Genomic DNA, 28000 nt, shown 5'->3' on the forward strand with positions numbered 1-28000 from the left:
TAAAAGAGAATAATAATATAACGGTACATGCAATTATAGAAAAAATTTACGGGATGTTATAATATTAATTTTAATATTTCTTTACAATATGATGTGACAAGCGAATGATATGATATGTGACATGACAATGTGAAAAAAAGTTCCATTACATCGAATTTACGAAATATAAAACTAATAATAACAAATTAGAAAGTTAAGATATCGGAACCATGTCGACAATACGATCATCATTATTTCGCACATATAAATCCATCTTGATCCCTTCCATCGTATTACAACTGCACTGTCATTCGCAATTTTGTCGTTCGTAGCGTCGAGCCCAAAGACTCCTTGTTCAACGGTATAACTTACGCCGTTGTTAATGCGACGCTATCGATGCAGCTGATGACGTTCGCCAGCCTGTCATCCCTCCTGTACGAGAGATTCCGCTGTCTTTGTGAATTATTGCTGATGCCCGAAGGTAGATTTATTGCGAAAAATGGTATGTCTCTCGCGTTTATTGATGCATTAATAATTTGATAATTCACTTATATCGCTAATCTGCAGCATCTCCATGCTGTACTCCTAAAAATCTTTAGCCTCTAATCTTTAGCCGTTTATACATAAAAAGATCGTGAAAATGAAAAAAAGTGTCCAAAGAATAAGATTTGTTCATGTAAATTTTTTGAATTGTCTATTATTCTTCCCGAGAAAACAAAAATTAATTAATAATATGAAATTATAATCTTCTATAACGCCAAACCCTCTAATTATCTTATTCTCGCTGGGTTTTTTTCTTTATTTTTTTATTTTGTGAAAATACTCTACCTGTTATCATCAATAGTTTACTGTCTGCGTTTACTGACACGCCTGCTTTCCCACGCGGTTTGACTGATGAAGGCAGGAAATAGCCCTGAGAATCGAAGCCCTTGAAAATAAATAACGACATTGACTTATCGCTCACTTTTTAAATGAGAGTAATTAGATCTTTCGATAAAATGACGGAAGTTTTGATTAACGTCCAGTAAAATTGGAGAGATCTTATCCTTAAAAGACATTCGAGATATAAAAAAAAATCGCTCCATATATTTAATAAACTTATCTTTTATATTAAATCTATAATACGTAGTTGCGATACAACCGCAATACAGTCTAAATCTTTAATAAGTCTTATATAAGTAAGACTTAATGCACATAATTAATAGCTCTTTAAGTGCAAGCAAATAATAAAATTGTCTCCAGTCGTCTCAAGAATGATCATACACAATATTGCATTGTTTAAACAGATGGCAAAATCATGGTAGTGGATCGATCGGGCAAGCAGTTCCGTTTGCAAGAAGTGTGGTGGTTGCATTCGTGTCTCACCAACGCGACCGAGATGATAAACTCCGTGTACTCGTTGCAGCTCCTGTTGTGGATCTCCAGTATGTCCTTCAATACACTTACACGCATCTATACGATCAATGATAACATCGCGGACGCGCAACCCCTGCTGATGGTGAGGGAAATTTTACTGGTGTCTGCTTGCGTGACGAATCTGTTGATCATTACCATTATCTGTCACGTAACTGCGACCGAAGTAAGTTGATATAGTTTCGAGCAAGGAGGGTCTTTCGACACGATCGACGAGTTTATCCCTTTCTTCTATTTTTTCCAAAGGCTAATCGCGTTGGCAAGATCGCTTTTACACCGTCATCGGCCATTCTCTCTAAGAGAAATTTTACGCAGGTAAAAATTCTGCTAATTTAGTTTTACTCTAACTCCAGTTTTTTCTAAAATTATTAAAGTAAGAAGTAATAAAATAGTAATATCTAATAAAAAGCAAAGAAGAAATTTTTTTCTCCTCAGTTTTATTCTAAACAGCTAACCTTTTTTATTAAATGTTATTTAACATAGATAATTGTTAAATAATTGCAGGATTGTAATGTAGAAGCTGTGACCTACTTCCAACTACGGCAAGTACATTTCTTTGCCTCTTTCGGAATTATACGCATCGATCTTCCATTGCTTCTTTCGGTGAGTCTCGCGAGGAAAATAGTGCATAAATTAATCTTTGTATTAAAATATAAAATGTGTATTGAAAACACTTTTACACAGTACACTAAAGATAAAAAATCGTCCGGGAATATTGCAGTTTGTGCTGCGAACGTTTATTTAAATTGTCACTGCACAAAATCGTTTCGAAGATTTTTCATATCTCCATAATTTTCATTCGTTATTTTCACAGATAGCCTCTGGTATAACTACATATCTGGTAATTCTTCATACCGCGAACGTCTAGTGGCAGAGATATCCTCGATGCGCTGCATCCGCGTGTTCAATCGATCGGTTCATCATTCCGCCAATTCCATCTTTATCTTTCCTCGCGGCTTTACGGATCGGCTGTAAAGTCGAGAAGAAAAAAGCAACGAAGACCTGCAAAAGGTAAAGGGATATACAATGAGGAGATATTTCTATCGTATTTTGATTAATTTTTAATATTTTTAATGATACACACTATATACGCAGACAACTGCATGGGGAAAAACAAGACATTTGTTTGTATACCCATAAAATTCGACCTGTCATTTTGCGCTAAGAGAGTACATTGTCGCTGCGGTAATACAAGCAGCGGGTTTTTACAGATCAAACACGGCGGTACAACCAACGAGGAAGGATGACGGATGTTGAAAAAGTGCCGGTATTATTTCTTTCAGTGTACAATTATTGTGAAATACATTAAAGACCGTAAAACTATCGTTCAAAATACTTTTTCATATCTTTTACGTTTCGACTCATTCAGACAAACAAATATTAATTTTTTTTTATTCTAGGGAGCGTTTCAGCCTGCTAAAGTAAAATTGAGCAAAGTTACAAAAAATGTCTCTTATTTCAATATTATAACATATATTCAAAGCTCATCAAAATTAGAGAGGGCAATTGTTATTATTATAACGTGTATCCGTTGGCGTTAGAATGCGAGCAGCAAGAGGAAAATAGTAGGTAAGAGGAAAATAATCGACCCATTGGAAATCGAACTAAAAGTTACAAATCTAAGCAGTTTAGACGACATAATTGAGAAATAGCTTCAAAATATATATCACACGCAAATATACTATTCACAATATATTACAATAATAGAAAGAAAACTGATTATATGCTAAACAGCTAAAGTATAAACGAGCTAAAAGTATAAACTTTGAATCTTTAAATCATATTTTTAACAAATTATCTTTAAGACCATTAGTATATAGGTATGAGCTTCAAATAAAGCTTTTTTCTTCAAATTGACAGTATAATTTGACAAAACATTACAAAACATTTCTTTCAACTTTCTGTGATCTACTTTTGCTCAATGATAAGAAAATACGTTATCGCTTTATTTGCACAAAAACTCAACGCACAAAACTGAGCAATTTGTAAAGGAAATATATAATTTCCTCTCATGTCAAATATAACGCGAGCATGAACGTTATATTTACTATACTTATATGCAATAAAGTAATTATTATCTGTAGAATAGAGAAAGTTGCGACATTTTGATGCATTGTTCTGTTTTCCTTCCTTTTCCTTCTCCAAATACTTTCTCTAAGCAAGATCTTAGATCTGCGTTTTGCCTTCCTACATTCTTTCAGAATTAAAATATTGCGAGAAAGCAATACGTACTTCGAATAAGTAAATTACGCGGATCGCTCGTTAATTTATTCAAATTTACCCTAAATTATGTTCCACGTTATGCAAAAAACTTCTATTATATTACAGCCGGCAATGAGTAAAAGTTTAAATAAAGACTGGAAATACTCGACATATATTTTTGTAATTAACACATAGGTAAGAAATGAATTGATTTCTGATACATATACTCTCTCGGTCATTAGACTGCGATTAAACCAATAATGAAAGGTATTATTTCCAGCAATCTATATTTTAAAAAACATACGATTTTGCGTAAATGTCTTGAAAGCAGTGGACGAATTACCTATGCGCATATTTACCGTTGGTCGAAAAACGATCACCGAGCTCTTTGCATTTGTATTCAGGGTGCTTCTTTACAATTTTATTAACGCTTTTTTGTCGAATATTATGGCGTAAGTAAAATTTGTAGCTCGTGTAACATATTACGTCTACACGCGCGCGTGTTCGAGATTTTAATCTCAATTGTATTCAACGACATTGTACTAGGTTGTTTATGAATCATTCTATAATGGTACGGGTCAACCGCGCTGAGCGCATCTGTTAAAGATTTATATCAAGGTAAAGAATCTATTTCGAGATTTATCATCAAAATCGGTCGCCTTGACATACGATCGCTCTTGATAGAAGCTATTAAAAAAGCAGATTCTTTTGATATATATATATATATATATATATATATATATATATATATTATACATATATATAACATATGTATAGAAAAATAACAGAGAAATAAAAATAATGTCTCCTATACAGCGCACGCTATTTCATAAAAAATGTAATTTCGTAGGAAAAAGGAAACTTGTAAATTAGAAAAATTCTAAAGTTCTAATTTTAGAACACAGAACATTATTCAAGTAAAATTCTATATAAACAATATTATTATGGTTTGTTGCCTATTAACCAGAAATACTAAAACATTTAGAATAATAATTTGAAACTGCCAACTTATTTATAATAAACAACAGTCATAACATGTATATCAAAATATCAACTGTGTTAAACTTCTTAAACTTTTATTCAAATTCGCTGTTTTTATAATATTTTTTTGTTAACAAATGCAGGAGATGGAGACGTCGATAAAACCGAACATCAAGAGGATACCTCAAGTATAATTGTACGAACACCGTCGGCTATAGTCGCCGCCGGAAATTTCTACGCAAACGCCGAAGGGAAATAAAGCTGCCGCTAAATAGTCTCGTCCGTGCGTCTGCTCCGACCGCGATTCGAACTGGTGCCGCGACCCCGACGGCTACTCCAAGTGCTTACCACCGCGAGATCTATCCTCGCGTCAAGCTCGACGCCAATAAAAGATATTTTCCGCGAATGTAAAGTGTCGGAACTGTGCGGAGGAGTGGACCCACATTGTGCGTTGTGCGTAATTGCCGAAAGACTCCCGGCGCGCACGTTGCTACAGCTATGACGAGTCGCGGTATAGTCGCGAAAACTTGTTCCTCGGGAAAAAAGTCATCGAAACGGATTTCTGTTATTCGGATCGAGGCCCGCGTCGCAAAATCCCGACTTTTCTTTTGTAACGTTTTCTTATAATTATTTGAGAATTAACTATCGCCGTTACTTTTCTATTTTAATATTTTGTACGAGACCCCTGGCTTTTTTTGGTTGATTCGGAATCGTCGATCCGGTCGTCTAATAAGATCGCACGAAGATCAACAATGATGGCAAACGAGACCACGTCGTTGAAAATCGAGACCGTGGTCAAGATACTGTGGGATTTTTACGATTATTTTCATGGAAGCGACAAGGACTACCTATTGATTATTCTCTATGCACCAACGGCGCTCGTCGGTGTGATAGCTAACATTTTTGTGATCGTAGTGGTGTGCAAATATCATTTAAAGAGGTATGTAATTGCCACACATATGTGCGGAGTTCTTCATTAAGTTCAGAGTGTACTAATTGTGAGAGAGTGTCTGATGTTCTTAATAAAAAGGCGAAGAAGGGGGCTCAAAACTATATAGCTCCCTCTTTTTTAATTTTATACCTTTATTGAGTATTGCGCTATGTTGGATTTTTGACGAATTTTCGGATTGCTGCAGTTTTTCAAATCTTTTCAAATACAAAGGACGGTGCAAACGAGTACCAACGAACTATATCATAAATTTTTATTTTTTTTATCAAGTCGGAGACAAGGTTTGCATCGATATCCTCGAAATAAGCAATTACAGTATCGGTAGCTGAATGTATTAGACTTAATTAGACAACGAAATTGGAGAGCAAACGGCACGAGATGGTTTCCTCGGTCGCTCATTGTAATCTTACTGTATACGTAATTTCCATCGGCACTTCGCGTGAATTTTTGGTTGCAAAATAATCGGAGCGCTACTACTGGCAGCTGCTACATACGTTCGTCCATTATGAATGCATCGCGGATGGTTTATTTGCATGATACGGTGCTACGCCGCGTGTATAATCCGGAAATAAGCAACCCGCGGATATATGCAGCTTCGTGAAATACCTGAGCAGTTATAAGCACTGCACCAGAATATATATATTTCATTAGAACAATAATAATCCGCATCTTCTTCGAAGTCGAGATTAAACTAGCTATCTTGATTAATGTTTCTACTAAACCCAATGCAAATGTCGTTTTGGAGATTCGAACGCCATTTACTAAAACTTTTTTTTTTAGTAAAAACACTTTTAACAAATTGTGATTTGGCTTGGTTATAAAAAAATAATTTAATAAACTTTTGGAAGTAAGAACATATTTAGAGACTTTGCAATTTTATATCAAGAAAAACAGGAATTTTTCGCACTGCTCAATTTATTTCTTAAATTTAGCAACGGATAATTATTCTATTTAATGTGGTGTTATTTTAATAGAAGATATAATCTCAATCTATTATTAACGTATTTAAATTTATAAATATATAAATAAATCATTGGAAAGAGAGAGAGAGAGAGAGAGAGAGAGAGAGAAACCTATGTGTAAAAATAAAGATATATAATTTTTTTACAGCGTTACAAATTATTTTGTGATCAATCTGTCCGTGGCTGATTTGTTGGTTGCCACAATATGCATGCCGATGACGATCAGCCAAGAAATATCGATGTCATGGAATCATAGTGAATTCCTATGCAAACTGACTTCTTATCTGCAAAGTAGGCATATTATTTTTACAGTCGAGAAGTCCTTAAAAGATGATCACATAAATATCATTGTTTGTGTGTATTTTATTTTATTTTTGTGTGTAAATAATATTGTAACGATATTGCTGATTTTCTAATCACTTTTTGTAGTATTTTCTGTATACCACTTACATGTATATGTATATTTTTTACGTCACATATATAAATTTCCTAACTGCATAATCACTCGTGTTTGCAACAGGTGTAAGCGTTACCGCCTCGGTATACACTATTATGGCTATGAGCATCGATAGATACCTGGCCATAAGAAATCCCATGATACTCCGCTGTATATGTAGTCACAGGAACATCATTCTCGTTATCGTAACTATTTGGCTGGTGTCTATGGTTTTCTTTATTATAATCTACGGAGCGGTAAGTCTAAATTGGTACCGTTAACGAGTGTCAAGTTATCGTGTTGATTGATTGACGAATTGTGGAAACTAATTGATAAAAATGATCATATCTATATCTACTGACACTGGTGCGCTATTACGAGTTTTATCCCTTTCCCGCAGATGAGATTCCAGAACCCGATGGCAGAAGTCATCAACAAGACTCTGGACTTGATGGCAAGTGAGAATTTCTCGCGCAACACCATCTCGCCGATACTACCGCCGGACTTCTATATGTGCACGGAGGATTTCACGTCGCTAGGAATCCGACGAGACGTCTTCGGGAACGTGCACTTCCTGTTCTCCACCACTATTCCATGTAGGTTTATAAATAAATATATTTTATTGTATCCCTATTATAAGAACTTTTATCGTACATGACTGGAACACGTGTCTTACAGAATTATCTATCTTTGTTTACGTTTTCCTTTCCTTTACACGTTTTCTAATGAGAAAAAAATGCATAATGATGTATTTAGGTCTCGTTGTATCACTGGCTTACTCGATGATTGGCTTCACTCTTTGGTCTAGAAAGCCACCCTTCGACTGTAATAACAGGGAAAGTGCCAGTTCACAACAGGTCAGTTTTAATATAAAAGATTTTTATAATTTTGTAATTAAGTTAGCAATTTAAAAAAAAAATTTTTTTTCCCATAGAAATCATGCTTGATTCAAAATTCTTTCATTTCTTTTCTTATTTCTTTATTAATTGATGTATTAATAAAAAGCGAAAGTAAAGACGGTTTCGTGTTCCGTATAGTTTGGAATCTATAATTTGTACTAAACCCCGTCGTATTCATTAGGTGTATACAATCAATTTTAATTTATATTCAATAGACATGCTGATATCTTCCGTTCGTAGGGCTTCAGATTAAGACATGACAGAAAACGAGTTGCCTTGATGTTACTATTTCTTGCCATACTCTTCGCTGTGTGCTGGCTGCCCTATAATATTGTCAGATATTTGATCGATCTCGACGCTATCAGTAAGTGCGACCTTGCAAAAATCTCTATTTTTCAAAATAATATTTTTTAGCCGAACTATTTATATTAACTACGAGTACTTGATATATACTTCTCCTTCCTGACTACCTTGATTATGGAAAGCCAAGTGAATTTTGTAACGACAGTCTAACAATACGCAATTTTTCCCAAATAATAAGACGCAATAGATGTTAATTAATTAATAATAATTAATTTTAGTCAACTTCTTATGTGCTTTGTTTGCAGATCTAACGATATCGACTGGCAACACGCTGAAATACTTCCTGTTTCTCGGGCATGCAAACAGCGCCCTGAATCCCGTGGTCTACTGCTGGATGACGCGGGGTTTTCGCGAGAATCTCGCGAGGATTCTACATTGCATCTCTAGTAATCTATCGCAGCACGATTCCTCCCGAAGGGTAAGTCAATTATACATACACTTTTTAATGAATATATTCAACTTTTACTAGGGCAGTATAGGGGATTGAAATAATAATCCCTCGAAGCAAAATCTTTATCTACCTGAATGAATACGGTAAGAGATGCGTGCACGCATCTCTATATATGTTACACTTTCAGAAATACTTCCATATAAAAATTGATCGCGTCTTTGATATTGTTGCAGAACGCAATAACGACCGCAGATGATAACATGCAGCACATCCCGATATATTTGCGAAGGCAAACGCTGTCTACAATGCGCAGACAGACTGTTCTACAGCAACGAAAATTGTTCGCGTCAGCTGTTAGGAACAGCATTGATAGTCCGCATCAGACGCATGAAGAGGTCGAATTAAGAAACATCTACATTCTGAGCGACATTCTGAGCGCGCAGATTGATCCACCGAAGAATAATGATAAGAGGAATCAACAGCGGATAAAAGACATGAATAAATCGGAGACCAGCCAGCCAGAAATCGCGAGCACATTATGCACCACGGATGGGCAACGTTAACTGTGACGTTAATTGCCCCACTTGTCTTACTTCCAGGGATAAGTATTAGTTATCACCTGCTTCCTACTTAATAAATTCTTTCTTTCTTTTTTTTTATTAAAACTTTATTCTCACAATACGTATAGTACGCAACGAGTCCGAGCGCTGTCGATCATCGCTGCACAAAGACATTACGACACAATGTATATGATACAATGAGATTTGTACACTTGTAATCGATGACGGGATACCTGCTAGAGTGTGCGTGCGTGTATGCGTGTATGCGTGTGTCGCGTACGTGTTTATATAGTCCATATAAATAAAATATCATAGAAAAATATGTATGCTCCGCTGTATGGCCCCACATGAATCGTATCGCTTACGTCCTAAGTTCCTACGTTGTTCTTCGCATTTCCCACGGGATGATAGTCTCTGCAGTCTCCGCGCAATTCCCGCTCTTATTTCGTTTTTACTGTTTGTCGAAGTTGATATTTATTTCTCTATCCATCAAAAAAAATTTCGATCTCTTATATGATTTCCCTTATTGCATTTTCGTTATAGAAAAGGACAGACACCACGCTCATCTTCTACTTGTCCCTTCAATATTTTATATGGTATAAAAAGTAATCAATACGAGGTAGTCATAGTGATCTTAAAAATAATACTCGCCTACAAACTTTGATGTTTATGAGATCGCTTTTGATTGGCATTCCCGATTATACCCGTGGGAACTCGAAATACCGAAAGCATATTGATAGCGTTAATTATGCATTTACTTTGTGTAAAATTTATTTATTTACTCAGGAACCTTGTATCGTTCACGTGAGGCAGCTTGTTTCCTGCACGAGGAAAAAACGAGCAAACTTTGGGATAATCTACGATGACCGCCTATTTCTTATTATGGTTTCTTTTCATGGAATCATTAGCGGAAAATTTTCTTTCAATTTTTTGGTGAAATTATCGTTTGCATTACAGCAAGCTACAAGATGAATATATATAAAAAAAATTGTCGATCAAATGTGTAAATTATATATATAAACACTAAAAAATATTGATTGCATTACTACAAAGTAGAAGAGGAATATATAAAAAGTATTATCAATCGCATGTGAATTATATATAATTATAAAATTATATATAATTACAAAATTTAGAAGAAATACAGAAGTGTGATATTCTTTGAAAATGTCGCGTGTTAGTGTCCGCAGATTTTTTCCGGATTCCGTCCGCAAACTCGTCGCGTCGTCTCTTCCGTGAAAAAAAATTCTCGCCGAAAAGAAAACTCACGTGCACGATCGGTTTGCGCATTTCATTAAAAAGCGATCGTCGCGCGACCATTCCGTCTGATCGCTATTCTTCATCCCCCGCGAACCTACCGTACACTCACCACCCTATAGTCCCGTTACAGAGATCCTTGTAAACCGACTCCGCTATCACGCCGTGACTCTGACTGTGACTGTTCAGGAACCTCGACTTGTCGCACGTCGTCGACGATCTCCTCTGACCGACGTGGCCGACGTTGAAGTTGTGCCTCGCGTATAATCTGCTACCTTGATCGCGCACCGCACTTTTGACCCGATTGTTGATCGTCGCGGTCTCCGCAAGAGCGAACGATTTGTCGACGGGGTTGTCCCTACCGCGGCCAAATGTGCGATTTCGCGCTTGTAGATGCTGCTGCGCCAGCAATGGCACCGTCTGATTCAGATAGTTGCGGACGGCCTGCGGATGATAGCTGATGTGCGGCGATTCCGGACTACTGATTCCACCTTCTGTAGTCCTGACGTCCCGGGTTCTGACGATGGTCCTTGCGACATTGTTGGGCTGTCTGATGTTGTTAGGACTGTCGCTGATCCTGATCAGCTTCGCCGGCATTGTTTTAGGCCGATAATCGTCGCCGCGGCAATTAGCGGACGCCGGGGCGAAGGGCCTCCACGCCTGGGTAACGGTCTGTTGCCTATAGGCTCTTCGTGGCTTGGCGCGTTGTGCCGTTGTTACTAATTGGTTCGATCTGCCTCCGACACCGGACTGAAATTGAAGGAATTCCGTGAACGTACGTATCGGCGTGAACCGATTGCGTCGATTGCGACCTTGATGCATGGCTTGATGATCAGCAGGTTCGTCAAGAATGCGGAGAAGTAGTTCTTTACATACATGATGAAGACTGAAGAGGGTCTACCGGCGCGTTTAACCCCGCGGTAATGACGTGCCATTGAGAAACATTCCAGCATTTTTATCTCATACAATAAAATTATTTGATACGGTTGAAATTAACTATATATATAAAATCTCTTTTATTACTTTATTTAAAATTTATTTATTTTCTTACCGAGATAATAAATTACCTAAACTTTGCTAATTACACGGCACTTGCCATTACGGCGGGGCTATAAAAAGTAGTTTGCTCCCAAACGGGTGTGTCGAACGTGAAGTGCAAAAGTAAAGTTGAATGCATCTGCTAGGTGACATATAAAAAAAGTGGTTACAGTACCTACTAAACGCAAATCCCACACGACATGCAGCCTGTAATAACAAAATTTACCGTTTACCCTCCTGCGTAAGGCGACTCTTGAGACGGGGGAGACGACAGAGCAAACATGGGAAGTGTGAAATAAATGAGAATATTATGTTACGCTCACCATGGCCACCTGATCCGATTGAATAGAACGCTGGGACTTGGACAGCTGCGAATGTTGCTGCTGCTGTTGCTGATTAAAGTAGAAGCAACTTTTGGCCGCTGCCGGAGGTATGTTTCCGTTCGTCAAGTTGCAAGCGTACTGTGTTGCCACGTTTCTAACTGTTAATCGCAAATGCAAGTGATTGAATTTTGTTGGAGACCAATATTAAACCGAGAATCTTCTCGATGAGTTTAACTTCTGATTTGGTACACTAATTAATTAATCTTCGTGTTTACCAGCAAAATTTCGAATTAATTGAGAGGATATCATTATTAATTGTTCTTACCATTATGCCGGGTATTTGTAAAGGTGTCTTGTGTCTCCACAGAATTGTTCACCGTCCGCGTTCTTGTAACGCCGCGCGCGGTATTGTCATCTTGAGACGGCCTGATTGTCTTCTTATTTGGCAATGACGAGCACGCTGAAAATAAAATAGTTTACGTGAAAATAAACTGAAAATTAATAGAATAAAATCGCGGGAGATAAAAGATTCTTGTATAATACATTCCTCTCACCGACAATTGTGTCACCTTGGCCGATTACCAGGTTATTCTTACTGGTTTCCTTCCTAATACTTTCAGACAATCGCCGCAGTCTGGATTTTGACCTGTAAAAATGTGTTGGCGCGAGAAAAAAAAGGAAAACTGTTAGTATATAAAATTATATAGATATCTAATTTTGTTAAAATTATTCTTTACAATAGCTAAAACACTCATTATGTTATATTTTAATAATGCAACACAATCTCCATTGCATAATCGAAGGCTGCGTGAATAAATGTATGCTCACATATTTTTATGTTTCCGATGCTTTTCGTCCATCATCGCGTAGAGCTTATTTCTATATTCATCGACTGACAGCTGTACATCATCACTCAATAATGGTACAACGCTGGAACCTCTCTCTGGTTCGTTTCCTCGTCTGTGAAAACTGTTGAGAAATGAAAATTTAATACGTATTTTAATCTTCATTAATGTTTTAAATATAAGTCTTTAATAAAAAGTAATGGCGTAAGAATAAAAAAATTCCCTTGTATCGACTAGACAAATTATTAGCTTTCGCATTATAAATAAGACAATAGATGCGAAATATAGAAAACGAAACAGATTAACATTCCTTACATTTTTGCAGCGAAAAATTTAAAAAAATTAATAAATGTTTTTTGCACTGTGTGCAAATAATGCGTACAGATAAATTCTAAATATTGATTGTGTAAAAAATTATTTAATTAAAGGAAATCCACGGATGATTTTTTAAAGAATAGGAATTTAATTTTACAAAATAAATTTGCTTCTAGATCTATCTACCTCCTGCGAAATTATGATATACTCACTCGGCGACGTACGGATGCTCCAGCGCTTCGACTGCGGTGAGTCGTTGTGTGGGGTTGAAGACTATCAAATTGCTGATAAGGTCCAAGGCTTTCCCCGACACTTCTGGCAGCAAATCTTTCAAAGTCCGTCTGGGTCTGTTGGGCGTTTTTTCTAACAAATTGGTTCCATAACCGGCACTGACCGATATTAGATCTGAAAAAAATCATTGGGAAAGACTCAGTCACGTCAGTTTTCTCCTTTTCCTCTTTTCTTCTCTTTACTATCAAAACAATCGTAAAAATAGGATTACCTTCGTCCGTTGGTGGCGGCAAGGTTGCCATTATTCTCTCGACTTGGTTTATTGTCGATGAGCCGGGAAAGAGTGGCTTCTCAAGTAGCATTTCGCCGAGAATGCAGCCTAAGGACCACATGTCTATTCCCTTTGTGTACCTGAAAATATTTATATTGCTATAAATGATAGAATCTGATCCTCGCGACGATCCAGACCCTTAATAAATAAAGAGCACATGAAAGAAATTCTAATTCAAGAGACATTAGAGGATACAGGTATTTTTTATAATATTAAATCCATCTCTACCATAATTTATTACAAATAAGTTTCATAATATTAATTTTATAATATTAAATATTACGATCAATTATTTTAGAGAAATAATTTTCCACATAAATTAATGACCATAATATTTTCCTCAGTCTTAACTGGAACTATTCTTGTTCGCGTAATCAATGAACGCGAATAACTCTCTTCGTGACGCTCCGGACAGAAGCAGGCCGAAGTGATATTTCAGTTCTGTTACGGTTCCAATTTAAATAACGGCGTTTCATAACGGTGTGTTCCAGTTTAACTAAATAAACGTATACCTCTTTGAAGCTATGAGAATCTCTGGTGCGCGATACCACCGAGTGGCGACGTAGTCCGTCAGAGTTGGATCACTTCCCGTCTCGCCGTCACCCTCGCCGATCTGCGTGACCGAGCGTGCCAGACCAAAGTCCGCGATCTTGCAATGGCATTGCGCATTCAGAAGTACGTTGGACGGCTGCAATGAAAGAATAGCGCAAACTCGACATAATGGGACAGTGTGTTTCTCCATCATCAACAAATGGAGCAAACTGAAAATTTGATCATGAAAAAAGTCGTAAGAACTAAAAGAACTTGAAGAAATTTGTTTCTCATCTCCAAAATATGTACAAAAAAGTATCCTACGTATTTATGTGTGACTTGGGAAAAATTTAAAATTAAAATTACGACCTAAAATTTTCTTTAAAATTTTTTTTGTATAAGTAATGAAAGATTTACAAGACTTTTTAAGCGCTTTCAGATCATAGGACTTAGCATCACCTTCAAATCTCTGTGGATAACGTTGCCCGAGTGTATGTACTTGATCGCCTTAAAAAGTTGGTACATAATGAAGACCTTGTGGATGTCCTTGAGGATGTTGCCCCGCTTGATGACGTTGTGAAGATCGGTTTCTGGGGAAACGGGCCGAAACGTGTTTCAGGCCAAAAGTCTGAGAATCGGCGCACATGGCGTGACCTTCGTGTGCGTATTGTGTGCGAATTTCTTCTTCGGACCGGGTAAAACTCACCCATGTACTCGAAAACGAGGTAAATGTCCCGATCGTTGTCCGCCTTATGCAGCCCGATCAGCTTTATAATGTTCTCGTGATTGGCGAACGACAGTAAGAACATGATCTCGCGGAACGTGCGCTGCGCATCCGTCTGATTTCTGAAGGCGTCGAAGATCTTCTTCACCGCGACGGTGTCCTTCCTTTTCCTCTCGATCGCCTTCCATACTATACCGTAAGCCTGTATAGAACAAAAAGAGAATATTATAGAACAAAAATAATATTATTATAATAAAAAATCTATAAAGAAAACGGAAAAATTTGAGAACTCCGTCCGTATATTTCTATTAAAACTATAATCACTAAATAGATATTTTTTAACAACATTCAAGTAAATGTACATTAATGTCAATATGAATAACAGACACAACTGTTTTACATGGTCACATTCTGTTCTTTCATATATCTTTTACAAATATGCAATTATCTCGATTGTGCCGTAAAGGATGAGTAAGAAATACGGTAGCACGATGCATGAATATTGCATAAATTTCCAATTTGCATTATCACAGTATGAATGAGACCTGTTATCAACTTGTCATCAGATACAAATTATGTAAATAGATGTCCATACAAAAATTGCCTTGTGGTACCATTAATCCGTTTGTCGTCGTTGCGACGGCGACGATATCGATTATCTTCAACTTTACTTCTTCTGACGAAAGGGATTATTGATGTATGCTCAAAAGTTGGAAAACGTTGATATAACGAAAGTTACTATCCATTTCTATACTATAATATATTCTAGTATTTTTTGTTATCGAGATAGCGATAAGAATATTTAAAAAATAATTTTAATTGAAAGAGACTTAAAAAAATACAAAATATAATCGAAAAGAGATTGCGCATGAAAGAACTGCAAAGCAATTATAAAATAATTTTGATAAAATAACAAAGAAATTCGTCAGCTTCTATAGGAAACTCCAAAATATCAAAAGACATAGATATCAAATTATATAGTTTGCTTTTCGTCAAATTTAACTGTATGTCATAGTTAAATATTTGACGAATTTGCTTATATCCACGTGCGTCTCTAAATTACATATTAACGAGTAATACGTTGCAATCTTGAAATAAAATCCAGTGCAACGTGAATTTACTGCTCTAACAAAAAGCTGTGTTTTTAAGACCAACAAATAATTGGTGCGAACAGTTATACAAAATTCATATAAAATATTGTTATTAGTAGGCTACCAAGATTCAGCCAGAAAATCTTCTCTAATCAATTGTAAAATTGATTGGATACAGTGTAACGATCATCTTGACGCGTGTAAATAATTTAGGAGAACACATTTTACATTAATCTACGTATTTTTTTTTTATTTCACGCTATAATAAGTAAAGATAAATTTGGGATAAAGCTCGTGTCATCCGCAAAATTTTCTGTACGTAGGTGAAAGGGTGAGGACAACGTGTTATTACCCCTTTGCCGAGACGTCGCACGATGTCGTACTGCTTGCCGATATGCGCGTCAATCTCGGAGACCTTCTCCGCCGCCTTCTTCCCCGACATCGTCGCGTCAGCGGTCCTCGAGTCGCAGAAGACGCGGTCCCGGGACGAGGGTGAGCCTTCGCACGTGGGTGAGCTTGTCGGGCGGACGCGAAGAGAAGTGCGAGCCGTCGCGGCGCATTCACATCTTCGTACATCGGGCGGGCGACCCCCGGTCGAGGAGATTCCTTTTTTCACGCGACCCTCGGGCGCGACAATGCGTGCCTTTGTTTACGGAATTGACGGCAGTTGCCGAGGCGACCGTGTCCACGGCTGCCGGCGATGTCAATGTCGCCCTGCATAGATGAATTACAAATAGACCGAGCGTGAGATATATCATTAAGGAACGCGAATCGAAAATATGTACAACAAGATTCAATTTAAGAAATTAATTGAAATTAAAAATTATGAGATAAAGACTTTCTTTTTTTTTTATTTTTTCAGTATTGCGTTTTATGTAAATTGAGGCTTACATTTTTCATCTTATACACACATCAAAATATTCCACAGTATCTGATAAATGAGGAACAATAGAGAATTTGTGTCATAAAAAAGTAAAATTCTCTCTGAAAAACTCAATTATAAAAATGGAGCATAAATATATATTTCTTTCTTTCTTTCTTTGTGTCCTCCTCTTTTCTTCACTCGATAAATTACTCCAAGGCTTTAATTACATTTTTTTTTTACTATATAATCTTGAAATATCGGTGCTTTATTGATTAAAAATCTAGCTTTTTCAAATATTATAGATGCCTATTTTATCGATCCTGTTTTATTGACGTCTAGAAAACGCGGCGTCGCTGGAGTCGTGGTCGTCGCGGAGGGAGTGGAGGGACGGGGCAGCATTACGTGAAAATTCGGTGGTTCCTCTATGGCGTGAAGATAATCTAATATATAATAATATATTTATCGTTGCGAATACACCGATTGCAAAATGCCCGCGCAAGAAGTCGCGTTGCCGCAGCCGCCAGCCACCGAGAACGAGGAGAACAACGTTCCCTCGTCGCAGCCGATCGTGGGCATCATTTACCCTCCACCTGAGGTTAGGAGTATCCTTTGCTAAGAACTGTGTTTAACTAATATTCGCCGCAGGGCCAGGAGAAGAACGACTGTAGAAAGTGTATTTTGTATACGCGTATTTTGCATACATAACGCGTTGACCAACCCTGGATCCTGATTCTGTAGCTCTTAACAACAGTGTCATCATTGTTATATTGTTGTTGCGCAGTGAAAGTATATGGTGAAAAAAGCTGCGTGACGACACGCCATTAAGAGTTACAGAATAGGGGTATTGGTGTGATATTCGGCGTGCAGCACTTCCACACATATGCGTTTATTTGTTTTTCCTTATACAGAAGTTCAGATATCGTTGACAAAACCGCCAGCTTCGTGGCCAGGAATGGACCGGAATTCGAATCCAGGATCAGACAGAACGAACTGGGCAATCCCAAGTTCAATTTCTTGAACTTCGGCGATCCTTATCATGCTTATTATCAGCATAAAGTAAAGGAATTCAAGGAAGGAAAGGGCCAAGAGCCTATGGTAGGTTCAGCTCCTGGGAAAACTGTCAATCTCACTGCTCATCAAAAGCAGCAGGAGATCCTGAAGCAAGTGGAACAGCCGTTTGTACCCAAGGACCCGCCGACGGAGTTTGAATTCATCGCAGATCCTCCTTCCATATCTGCTTTGGATTTGTATGTAATAAATCTTTATATATAGATAACTGATATTTTACATTTTAGTAAACAAAGCGAAACTTCTCTTTCAGAGACATTGTGAAGCTAACCGCTCAATTCGTCGCGCGTAACGGAAGACAATTCTTGACCAATCTAATGAATCGCGAGCAAAGGAATTTTCAATTTGATTTCCTACGACCTCAGCATTCCTTATTTCAGTACTTCACTAAACTCTTGGAACAGTACACCAAGGTAGATGAACCGCAGTGGTCCTGTTTCAAATCAATACAAATATATTGTTTAAAAAGCAAGAAATTGTAATATAATATATATTTTTCTAGGTATTGATTCCACCGAAAGATTTGTTGCCACGTCTCAAGGATGAAGCGTTCAACATGGATAAGATTTTGGAGCAAGTGAAATACCGTGCTGAGTATTTAAAATATCAGGAGGCACAGAGGCGCAAGGAGGAGGAGGAATTGGAAAGGGAGAGAGTCGCCTATGCGCAGATTGACTGGCATGACTTTGTCGTGGTTGAGACTGTGGACTATCAACAATTTGAAGTTGGTAATTTCCCAGCGCCGACAACACCAGACGAAGTTGGCGCACGCGTTCTTATGCAGGTTTGATCATGATGTTTTTGTACCGTTAAAATTATTTTATTTAATGTTTAAAATACTGTGCCATATGACAATTACGTAAAATATATCGGTTAAAAATATTTATAGGAACGTATAGAGGACGGTGAAGATGTGGAGATGCAAATCGATAGTGACGCGGAAGAGGAAACGCAAAACCGCGAAGGGGAGAAGGGTGATCGTGCGAAAGATAATAATCAAGTAAGTATATTCCGTTATCTATCGTGCACAATATCGATTTGATGTGAATATTTGTATTGCAATATAACTTAATATTTCTAGGTACAAGATATGGAGGAAGATTCTAGTGATGAGGATGATGTGTCTCCACCAGGTGACACTCACAAATCTAAAGAACCCAAACCACGAGAAACGAGCATGCAACCGCCGCCGTTGCCGCCTACACCAGGAAACGTGCTGGTCAAGAAAGGATATGATCCGAAACAACATAGTAAGCATATTCTCTAATCATCAGTTAGAATTATTGATTATTTTAATACACCAATATTTTACTCTCAATATTTTTGTAGCTATTAAAGCTGCTCGTCCTGCTGCTCCGGATGAGTACCTGATATCGCCGATTACTGGCGAGCGTATTCCTGCTAGTAAAGTGCAAGAACATATGCGTATCGGATTGTTGGATCCACGCTGGGTCGAGCAAAGAGACAAGCATCTAGACAAACTGGCCCAGGAGACTGTATTCGCGCCGGGCACAGCAATCGAGGCAAGTCTCAAGCAACTTGCCGAAAGACGTACTGATATATTCGGCGTGGGCGACGAAGAAACAGCGATTGGTAAGAAGATTGGTGAAGAGGACAAGAAGAAGGATGACAAGGTCACGTGGGACGGTCACACCTCCAGTGTGGAAGCAGCGACGAGAGCAGCTCGAGCTAATATCACGCTGGAAGAACAGATTCATCAGATACATAAGGTCAAGGGTCTTCTGCCTGACGAGGAGAAGGAAAAGATAGGTCCAAAACCGGTCAATCGTGGAACCGAGCTTTCCCACATGGCTGCCGCCGCTTCGAAGCCGCAAGCTACATTGAAAGCACCTCCAAAGCCCCCTGCACCAAAACCTCTGCCAGTACCTGCTCAACCCCCTCCTCCGCCGACCATGAGTATGCCTACCATGGGTATACCTCAACCGATGATGCCGCAACCACCGATGATGATGATGGCACCTATGCCACCCATGGCGCCTCGACCACCACCTCTGATGAGTACGAAATTTTTTCACGTACCTGTATCTTGAAAAATATATATTTTGTTATTACATTTTTATAGATAAAGCTAATCGAAATAAATTTATCTGTCGCAGCTCCGGCGATGTCACCGTTCATGCCAACGCCACCGCCAATACAGCCGCCGATGACGTCTGCTGTAAGTAATTTGTTATAAAATACAACTGTACTACACTTATTTATTGCTTTATATTTTAAGATTTAATTTAATTTAATTTTTTTTCCTTTTTCGAAGATTGGGTTGAAACATCCTGCTAGTAAACCTATGGAAGACGAACCGCAGACTAAGAAACTGAGAACCGAAGATTCATTAATTCCGGAGCAACAATTCCTTGCTAGAAATAAGGTAAAAAAGATTAATGCCAATTTATTGAAAAGCTCAAAATATAACTGAACTTCTAGAAATATAATCCTCTTTTATTTAGGGTCCCGTACAAGTTAATATCGCTGTACCTATGATGACTGAGAAGGCTGAATGGAAATTGAACGGACAGACATTGAATATCACCTTGCAAGTAAGTGATACTGTGGCAACTATGAAAGCGCTTATTCACGAGCAAATTGGCATGCCACCTGGGAAACAAAAGTTACAGTATGAGGTAAGGATCGTTAGCGAGTTTTCTCGGATGTACACGATTACGAATAAATATGATATCCTGTAAATGTAATTTCTGCTTCCAGGGTATGTTCTTCAAGGATAGCAATACTCTTGCGTATTATAATTTAACTTCCGGTAATGTTATCAACTTGCTACCAAAGGAGAGAGGTGGTAGAAAGAAGTAAATAAAAAAGGTGAATATATAAATTAAAAATATATTATTATAATTATACGTTATATCAATATTCTAACATCGCTGTAATCATTTCAAAATAACATACATGATCAAAATATATATTGGATTTATTCAAGATCCATCTAATAACGTGTAACAATAATAATTTATAATATAATTTCAATAAATATTACATCAAATATGATTTTTTTCGTTGTAATTCAAGCTTGATGTCTTTTGCATTATGTGTACTTGTCTTATTGTTAGTACTTATGTAATAATAAATGAAAATAAGATTTGATTCGAATTTGGTTGACATGAGTATTTCGTTACAATTACAAAATTGAAATGGTAATAGCCATGATTTATTTCAAGATATTTCATGGATATATATATTTCTACGGTTGTTTTATATATTATAGAATAATCATTTTATTTTGTAAAGCTTTAAAAAAATTAAGATGCATGATAATATATTATTTACAATTAAAGCTGAGAATAAGAGAATTTTTTACATATTCGTACAAAATAATGTACGAGAGATTCTCACCCGTACATAAAATGCTTCTTGTTTAAAATACAATAAAAAGTATATAAATTTCAATATTCTAAATAATTTTAAAATATATGTAGAAAAATTTTCTCAAAAACCTCAAATCCATCGCTTTGTATTTGTTTCAAGAAATATCGTGCGTAAGAGGCCTTTTTCGAACATTTTGTTACATGTACAAGATTTACATATATTTCTGTTCGCTCCTTTTCTTCAATATCTGATCCACAAATTTGCGATAACGTGCAGTCATAGGTTTATAAATCTAAAAATATTAATTAATAATCAACTACGATAAAAGATATTCAAAAATTCGTTTCACTTACCGATTCGGCATCATCGTAAGGCTGGCATACCAGCGTTAATTCCGGCAAGCAGCGTGTAATTTCATTGAAGCTACAATTATTTCGTAGTAAACCATGTTTTGCTTGATATGCCGCACCCATCATAGCCGAATTAGCTGCTTCCTATCGAACATAATTATAAAAGTATGAAGTACCTTTACATATATTAAATATAAATAAATAATAATGAATATTATTATCGCAATATAGTTACCGAGATATACACTGGTGAATTAAACACGTCGGAAAGCACTTGCAGTATAGCTTTATTTACAGACGCACCTCCCGTTGCAATTATCCGAGTATTAGGTCCTTCGTAAAAAAAAGAAAAAAATTATCGGAAATTGTTGCGAAATGAGATCGTAAGAGAGAAATTTGTATTACTTACCGATGACAAATCCAAAGTCTTCAGCGTACGCTCTCTTTGCGACAAATTGACCTTCGATAAGCGCTCTCACTTCCACTTCCTTCGAACTGTATCGAGAGATCTCGTCATTGGCTTTGTTGTATCTATAATCTCCAATGACGAAAGGTAGGATCTCTTGCGTATCGAAATATAAAGCAAAATTGCCGAAATTTCCTCGTGGAGTACTTTCTAATAATTCGTTGAATATCTGCCAGCTGCCTTGCGCAGCATCGTTCCGTATCCTTTCGCGCGTTAGAGAACCGTTTTTAAAGCTGCAATACAATATTACCATTACTTTTGTATGTTGTCGTCATAATAATCGTGATAGAAAACGCTTACCAAAGTAACGCCATGTAAGTCTGATCGTCCACTGGATTGCACAATACGTGACCGTCCGTTATAGTTTTGGGTTCGTTCAACCATAGGAACAAGGTATCGCTTGTGCCCAGGCTGCAAGCGACATCACCTTCTTTTAGCCTCATACCTACGTGTCATTCTTGTCGTGAGTATACAACAGACTATTCTAAGGTTGTTATTCATTATATTAACGCGAAATCGGCTGAGCGCACGACTAATATTACATACCTATTAAGGAGCCGGGATTGTCCCCAGTGAATGTGATTATCCTGCATTCCTCGTTGAAACCGAATCTTTCCACGAAATAAGGCGATATAGGACCGATGTCGCTGTACGACGAAACAGGCTTACCCAGTTTCTCTCTCAGCCCTGATGCGCAAGTCTATTAAATATGCACATTAAGTATACCAGCGAGCATGTATTAAATGCACGTATACAACGCGATTTTACCTCCAACAGCATATCGTCCCAGTCTTTCGTACGGATATTCAAGAGATTCATACCCGAGCCATCCGACCAATCGATAGGCGCGTAATCGCCCAGAAATAAGGAGGCGATAAAGTTGCTCACCAACGAGATCCTCTGGAGAGAGAGAAAGAAAACGAGATATACATAAATGAAAACATTCGGCTTAGACGCCTTTTAGAAGCGGCAAAAAGCGTATGACGCACAGCTTCGATCATCGTGATATAATTAGAGGCGTTAAATCACCCTGCGGTTGCGTCGCAGAAATTTTTAGATTGTATACTTCTGTCAAAGTATTTTTAAAAAAAATAAAAAAACGCAAGAACGCCAACGGCGAGTTAATGAAAACTCAATATCAATTGTTATGCATTAGTACACTTTGTAAAACCAACAAACGCACTCATCAAGTAAGCGATATAAATTGTAAGTTCAATCAGATATAGCCATACGTAACGGGTACCTCGGTCGGATTGCCGTTTTCATTTTTTCGAAGGAAGCCACGAGTTTTTAGATAGGTAATACCTCAGTGCTGCAGTAGGCTTCCGGCTTCGTGCGTGCTATTTTCGCAATCTGCGGTCCCGAGAATCTCTCGTACGCCCGTGAACCCGTTATTTCCGCTAATTTCTGAAATCACAGCGCCGCGTGGATAAACGCTGTCGACTCGGGTCCGGCGCGCAACACCAAAGTCTGAGTCGGCTACTTTAAATATTTGGCCAATTCGTTCGCGCGTAGTTACAACTGTCAGTCGTTCAGGATGTTTCGCATCGCGGAAATAAACCCTCGTGAAAGCTAATGTTAGCCAATAAACGTATGCATTCATATAAACTTTAACATATATATATCAGATATTTTGGTGTATATTTTTGCGAGTTGTGTAATCCATTCTTATTACATCTAAGAAAGCGAGTGAGAACGTTATGCTTACGTGAGGGCCACCCACGATCTCCTCCAAAACGTCGCACTCTTTCGACGTGCTGGAGTCCATCCATACGGGCGAATGAGTCACGGAGAACGACGTGGCGAATTGTTCGTGCAAGAATTTTATGGGGTCCAAACGCTGTAACCGACCCCGGCTGCCTTTACCCCAATAGACCGTGCCGTGTTGCTGCTCGCACATAAAAATGTACATGAAATAAACATATCTTTACGTGTATCTCTACGGTATGTCTCATAAAATAATCGATTTTACAGCCGTGTTACCTGCGCGCAACCAGAAATGGCTGCTACTTTGCTAAAGTCGACGCCGCAGACGCGTAGTTTGTCCAGTATCATGTCCAAGGCCTTAACCCACATCAGAGAAGGCACCACCACGACATGCGACTCTTCCTTCTTCCGTATGACCCCTCCGTAAGTTCTGCGAACGTTGGAATTGAACTCGTTATGTAAACTTGAACGTATATCGCTAGATGCGGTAGCAAATGCCTTCCGACGGACGGTTTAATTCGCCGGAGTATATCTCAATAAATATACAGCGATAATATAAATTAGTATCATTCATAATATATATAAAAATAGTTAGTAATTTTGTCCAATAGACAGAGCAACTAATTTAATTGCGATCGCAGAACGTAAAAATTGCATTCTTATTTAGAGATCCCTTTGATCGTATACCTAAATTCCGGTAGATCATTGTCGAATTGTACGCTGGTCTCGTGCAGCACGGCCAGATTATCATCAACAACCACCGCTTTCAACTGAAATCAGATCGAGAACGCGATTAGTCTGATTAGATCTGCATCCGCGGGTCCAGCATCCGCTAATGATCTCTCGAGTAACCCTCGCGCGATCGTACGTTCGGATAAACGGCAATAATATCGACGGCAACGACAGAAATAATAAATGCAGCTATTTATATTATCGTCGCGCGTCGCGCGCCGGTGCAACTCGGTCCTTGTACCCCGCGGTGCGCGCTGAGTTTTTTTTTAGCGTCGTAGCGCCCCGCGATATTAATTATCGGCCATAATACTTCTATCTCGCCGCATTTTTCGCCGGATTCGCAGATTACGCCTTTCCTCCATGCGCTTTATCTGCCGACAGGCAGTCCGTGTTATCGGCGCTATTAGATAATATGGTGACCCCCCCGGAGACGTCAGAGCGCCTCGCGACGGCTCTTTCGACTCGCTCGCGCGTTTCCTGCGTAGAATACCTTACGAAACAGCCGTCGTATTGACATACTTCGAGACAGGCGTAACACGGGCGTCGAGTAAACTCCGGCTCCTCCTCCCCCCCCCCCTTGTCCCCCTGCCGGGTCATCTCTATTCGCCGCTAATGAAACTCGTAAACACACTTCGTAAGGTTATCATTCTCGAAGTGAATAGGGGCATTGACGACGAAGTAACGAGCATTAATAAATTGAATCGCCTGGCGGTTAACGGAGGAATTTAAGAAGTCGAATTAAACGGACGAACGCTGCCATAGGATGATATAGATTTCCGAGGATGTTCGCGCTTAAATTACGCTCACGTAGAATTCCCGGTAATTAGCGCAATTAAAGTTCAGTGCAATTAGCGCGGTTTTAAAGCCGCTGCGCTTTTGTTACTTTTTTTTTCCCAGAAACATCCGGCACGATTCTTAGGGAAACGAGATTTGCATCGCGTGCATCGAATCACGAAACGTTCCGCGTGCAGGTTTTCGGAAAAGGAAAAGAATAGCGCGAGTCTAAATTGGAAATTCTCCCGCGAAGCTCCTTTTCACGGAGGATCGTCCGTTTTACGGAACCGACTGTGATTTCGGTGATTACAACTTTCGGCAGCTATACAAAACATAGAAAGATAAATCAGACATACGTTAGATAACATTATCTTCTCTTTAATGAGGAACGACCGTTTTCGCGCGTGTCTGCAGCATTGAAGTTTCGATTCCGGAGCAAAATCTCATTTCGTTCGTGCCGATTCCGATCTTTACCTCTCTGAAAAAATGTCGAAATAAGGTGCCAAGCACCGGTATTGTTGTGTTAATACCGTCGCGCAATCGATCAAGTTCCACGTGGTCATCGGAATAATCCTGACGCGCGAGCGTCGCAGAATCATCGAGTAATGTCCCTAATGTCAATTTCTATTAATGCAGATTAATTTTTATCTCAGTTTAACTCACTTTTTTCTTTTTCTAATTTTAAGAATTAGAAATTAAAAAGTAAATTAAATCGAGATTAATGTTAATGGAGCTTAACCGAGACTAATATCCCATTTCTACCAAGGTCGATTAACTTTAATCTCTAGTTTTAAGAATTCGAAAAAGATAAGAAGTAAGTTAAACCAAGATTAAAGTTAATCTAGTTTAATCGAGATTAATGTCCACTCCCATTCCCCAGTTTTAAAAATTAAACATTGATAGAAATAGACATCAGTCTCTCGAACACTTTTCTAGATGAACAAAAAAATTCGAAAGGATTCAGCAATGATCCGAGAGGGGCCACGATGTTCCTCTTCCGCTTCTCTCAAGCGGTTCCGTTTGTTTAGATTACGCGTCAACACGCTAAACGCTCGAACTTCCGCGTGTCCTCGTCGCGTTTCGCGGCGCGTCTCAGCTTTAAGAGTACTACATCGTTTTTTTTTTACCTGCTGCGTGCTCAGGTCTAGGCCCAGGTACGTCGCCGTCGGCGGCTCGTCCATGCTCCCGTCCGCGCGTAGGTTCGGCGTAGGCGCTCGTCGCGTCGTAGGAACCGGCCGCGGAAAGAACGCGACCGCGATCACTCGCTCCCGGCGGCGTGTCCGCCCGCCGCTTTGCTGCTCGTGGGACTAAGTGCGGGCAAACGCGCGGGCCTGTGCGTGGCCCACGTACATCCTCATGGCGCACTTTAGACGTCGTCGTCGTCGTCACGCCACGCGTTACGCTTACGGTTTCGCGGTTTCGCGCGGGGAGCCCAGCTGGAGGAGTAAATAACCCCGTTGTTTTCCGATACCAGCGAGATTCAACGTCGTTACGTAACGTAACGCGCTCTCGCCGGATCCGCTCCGTCTGGAGCGTCGTTAGCGCGGATCACGACGACGAGAGGCACGCGGTACCGCGATAACGCCGTAAGAGTGCCGCGTCGCTCGTCGCTCGAACGCGCTGTGCGGAACGAGATCAGCCTGAGGTAACTCGAGAGAGAGTTTACGGCCAGGTAAAAGGAGAGGAGATCGGGCGAGCTGCTTTATCGGCGGTCTCTCCGGAGCGTGGGCGTTGCATCACCTGCCGGCGTTGCACCTGCTGCCCCAGGGAAGTTGCGACCGGCCGCGAATCGCCGCGGCGCGTTATCTGAGGAGCTCTCGAGCTCTTAACGGATAACACAGGGTATCGCGGAGGTAAACGCTCGGCGCCTCAGGTAGACGCTACTCCTCGATCGATTTGCGATTGATCGTTTCTTCGCGAAACACCGTCGAGATATTAATAGTTTTGAATCGCAAAGAATTGAAAATAAAATACGTTTCGAAAACGAGCATCAAAATTCACTCATTGATTTCAAAAGAATTTAATTCGACAGATCTCAACTTGAAACTCAATTATATCAAGATATATCAACCGAGATACTCGATGACGAAGCCTAGATGATATAAAATTACAAAGAAAGATACGTCGCTAATCGATAAGTGCGTCCTTCCACTTTAGTTTTAGATATTTTCTTGCCCTTTTGTTAAAATAGGATATAGCCTATTACAAGCCTCAGACGATAGATTCAAATTTAATATCCCAGCGACGCCAAACGCGCGGGGATGTCGACGACGGTCTTGCTAACACGTTGCAAATGACGAGGGCAAAAATGCGACGGACGGATTGTTAACCGATGCACGAGTGTAGGTATGTGGGTTTGTTTGCGTTAGCGAGGAACCATATGCCGTATGTGCCAGGCGAAGGAGGATCTCCGCCGGGGGTGCTCCGCATGGGCGTCAAAGATCATATTTTCGGGAGGAGGCGGAGATATCTGGAGAAATCTTCATCCGACGGCGCGAAATGTTTCATCGTAGAAACGTCACGCTTTTATTTCGGAAGCACGATTTTTTCCAAATACAAACGGCACACAAATACGAGGAATAATAAGAATATATATTTTTGCTTATAGTATAAGAAGACATATTTCTTCATCAAATTATAATTAATGATTGATATTAGCCGAGAATGATTCTTAACACGTGAACAATCGGAAACTTTTAGAAGAAGCTTCCAATTGCGTCGATTACGACTTTTCTCCAGCTGGCGCCTTAGTTTCTAGGAGATAAACGCGTAAGTTTGTCGGCGGAAATTAAAAACGCCCTCAGAGAGAACGCGTCCCTTCTTGCTGGCGCCTATGGATATAGCCTGCGACTATTTGTCGGTCCCGTTGCCCTATAATCGT

The 28000-nt window shown here is 39.0% G+C and overlaps 5 protein-coding genes across 12 annotated transcripts in view; 3 read left to right on the forward strand and 2 right to left on the reverse strand.

Annotated features, from left to right (window-relative positions):
- Positions 1-3496, forward strand: part of LOC139772042 (gustatory receptor 10) — a 115611-nt gene extending 112115 nt beyond the window's left edge. For 4 of the 8 annotated variants that reach the window (XM_071705344.1, XM_071705347.1, XM_071705348.1 and 1 more), the window contains 6 exons: positions 312-481; positions 1266-1558; positions 1639-1707; positions 1897-1995; positions 2207-2403; positions 2604-3496. In XM_071705344.1, coding sequence (XP_071561445.1) covers positions 312-481; positions 1266-1558; positions 1639-1707; positions 1897-1995; positions 2207-2260 — 685 coding nt within the window. In that variant the 3' untranslated portion in view covers positions 2261-2403; positions 2604-3496. Of the gene's footprint in view, positions 1-311; positions 482-1265; positions 1559-1638; positions 1708-1896; positions 1996-2206; positions 2404-2487 lie in introns of all 8 variants that reach the window. The other 4 variants (XM_071705345.1, XM_071705349.1, XM_071705352.1 and 1 more) reach the window with 4 other exon arrangements.
- Positions 3497-4537: 1041 nt separating this feature from the next.
- Positions 4538-9457, forward strand: LOC139772047 (allatostatin-A receptor-like). Its single transcript, XM_071705363.1, has 8 exons — positions 4538-5515; positions 6635-6777; positions 7007-7179; positions 7323-7518; positions 7679-7779; positions 8062-8185; positions 8430-8602; positions 8809-9457. The coding sequence occupies exons 1-8, from the start codon at positions 5328-5330 to the stop codon at positions 9136-9138; spliced, it is 1428 nt and encodes a 475-aa protein (XP_071561464.1). The 5' UTR covers positions 4538-5327; the 3' UTR covers positions 9139-9457.
- LOC139772045 (uncharacterized) lies at positions 9214-16453 on the reverse strand. Its single transcript, XM_071705361.1, is given in 12 exon segments — positions 9214-11142; positions 11754-11911; positions 12079-12213; positions 12308-12399; positions 12582-12722; positions 13126-13318; positions 13416-13555; positions 13988-14163; positions 14466-14596; positions 14713-14932; positions 16174-16279; positions 16281-16453. Coding segments are annotated over 12 exon segments (2235 nt in total). The 5' UTR covers positions 16382-16453; the 3' UTR covers positions 9214-10500.
- Positions 16173-20772, forward strand: Sf3a1 (splicing factor 3A subunit 1). Its single transcript, XM_071705360.1, has 12 exons — positions 16173-16313; positions 17026-17288; positions 17603-17933; positions 18008-18167; positions 18257-18538; positions 18644-18754; positions 18836-19004; positions 19084-19773; positions 19872-19933; positions 20030-20140; positions 20220-20393; positions 20476-20772. The coding sequence occupies exons 2-12, from the start codon at positions 17174-17176 to the stop codon at positions 20575-20577; spliced, it is 2307 nt and encodes a 768-aa protein (XP_071561461.1). The 5' UTR covers positions 16173-16313; positions 17026-17173; the 3' UTR covers positions 20578-20772.
- LOC139772046 (xylulose kinase) lies at positions 20678-26660 on the reverse strand. Its single transcript, XM_071705362.1, has 12 exons — positions 26247-26660; positions 24301-24383; positions 23890-24043; positions 23615-23794; positions 23212-23313; positions 22675-22806; positions 22453-22606; positions 22207-22351; positions 21850-22139; positions 21676-21773; positions 21444-21584; positions 20678-21382 (listed from the first exon to the last, which is right to left on the reverse strand). Exons 1-12 carry the CDS (start codon positions 26298-26300, stop codon positions 21302-21304), a joined length of 1614 nt encoding a protein of 537 aa, XP_071561463.1. The 5' UTR covers positions 26301-26660; the 3' UTR covers positions 20678-21301.
- Positions 26661-28000: the final 1340 nt, after the last annotated feature.

The sequence above is a fragment of the Temnothorax nylanderi genome, unplaced genomic scaffold (assembly GCF_030848795.1).
Source record: "Temnothorax nylanderi isolate EJ_2023f unplaced genomic scaffold, tnyl_v1.0 TNYL_tig0046_pilon, whole genome shotgun sequence".
Classification (NCBI taxonomy): Eukaryota; Metazoa; Arthropoda; class Insecta; order Hymenoptera; family Formicidae; genus Temnothorax; species Temnothorax nylanderi.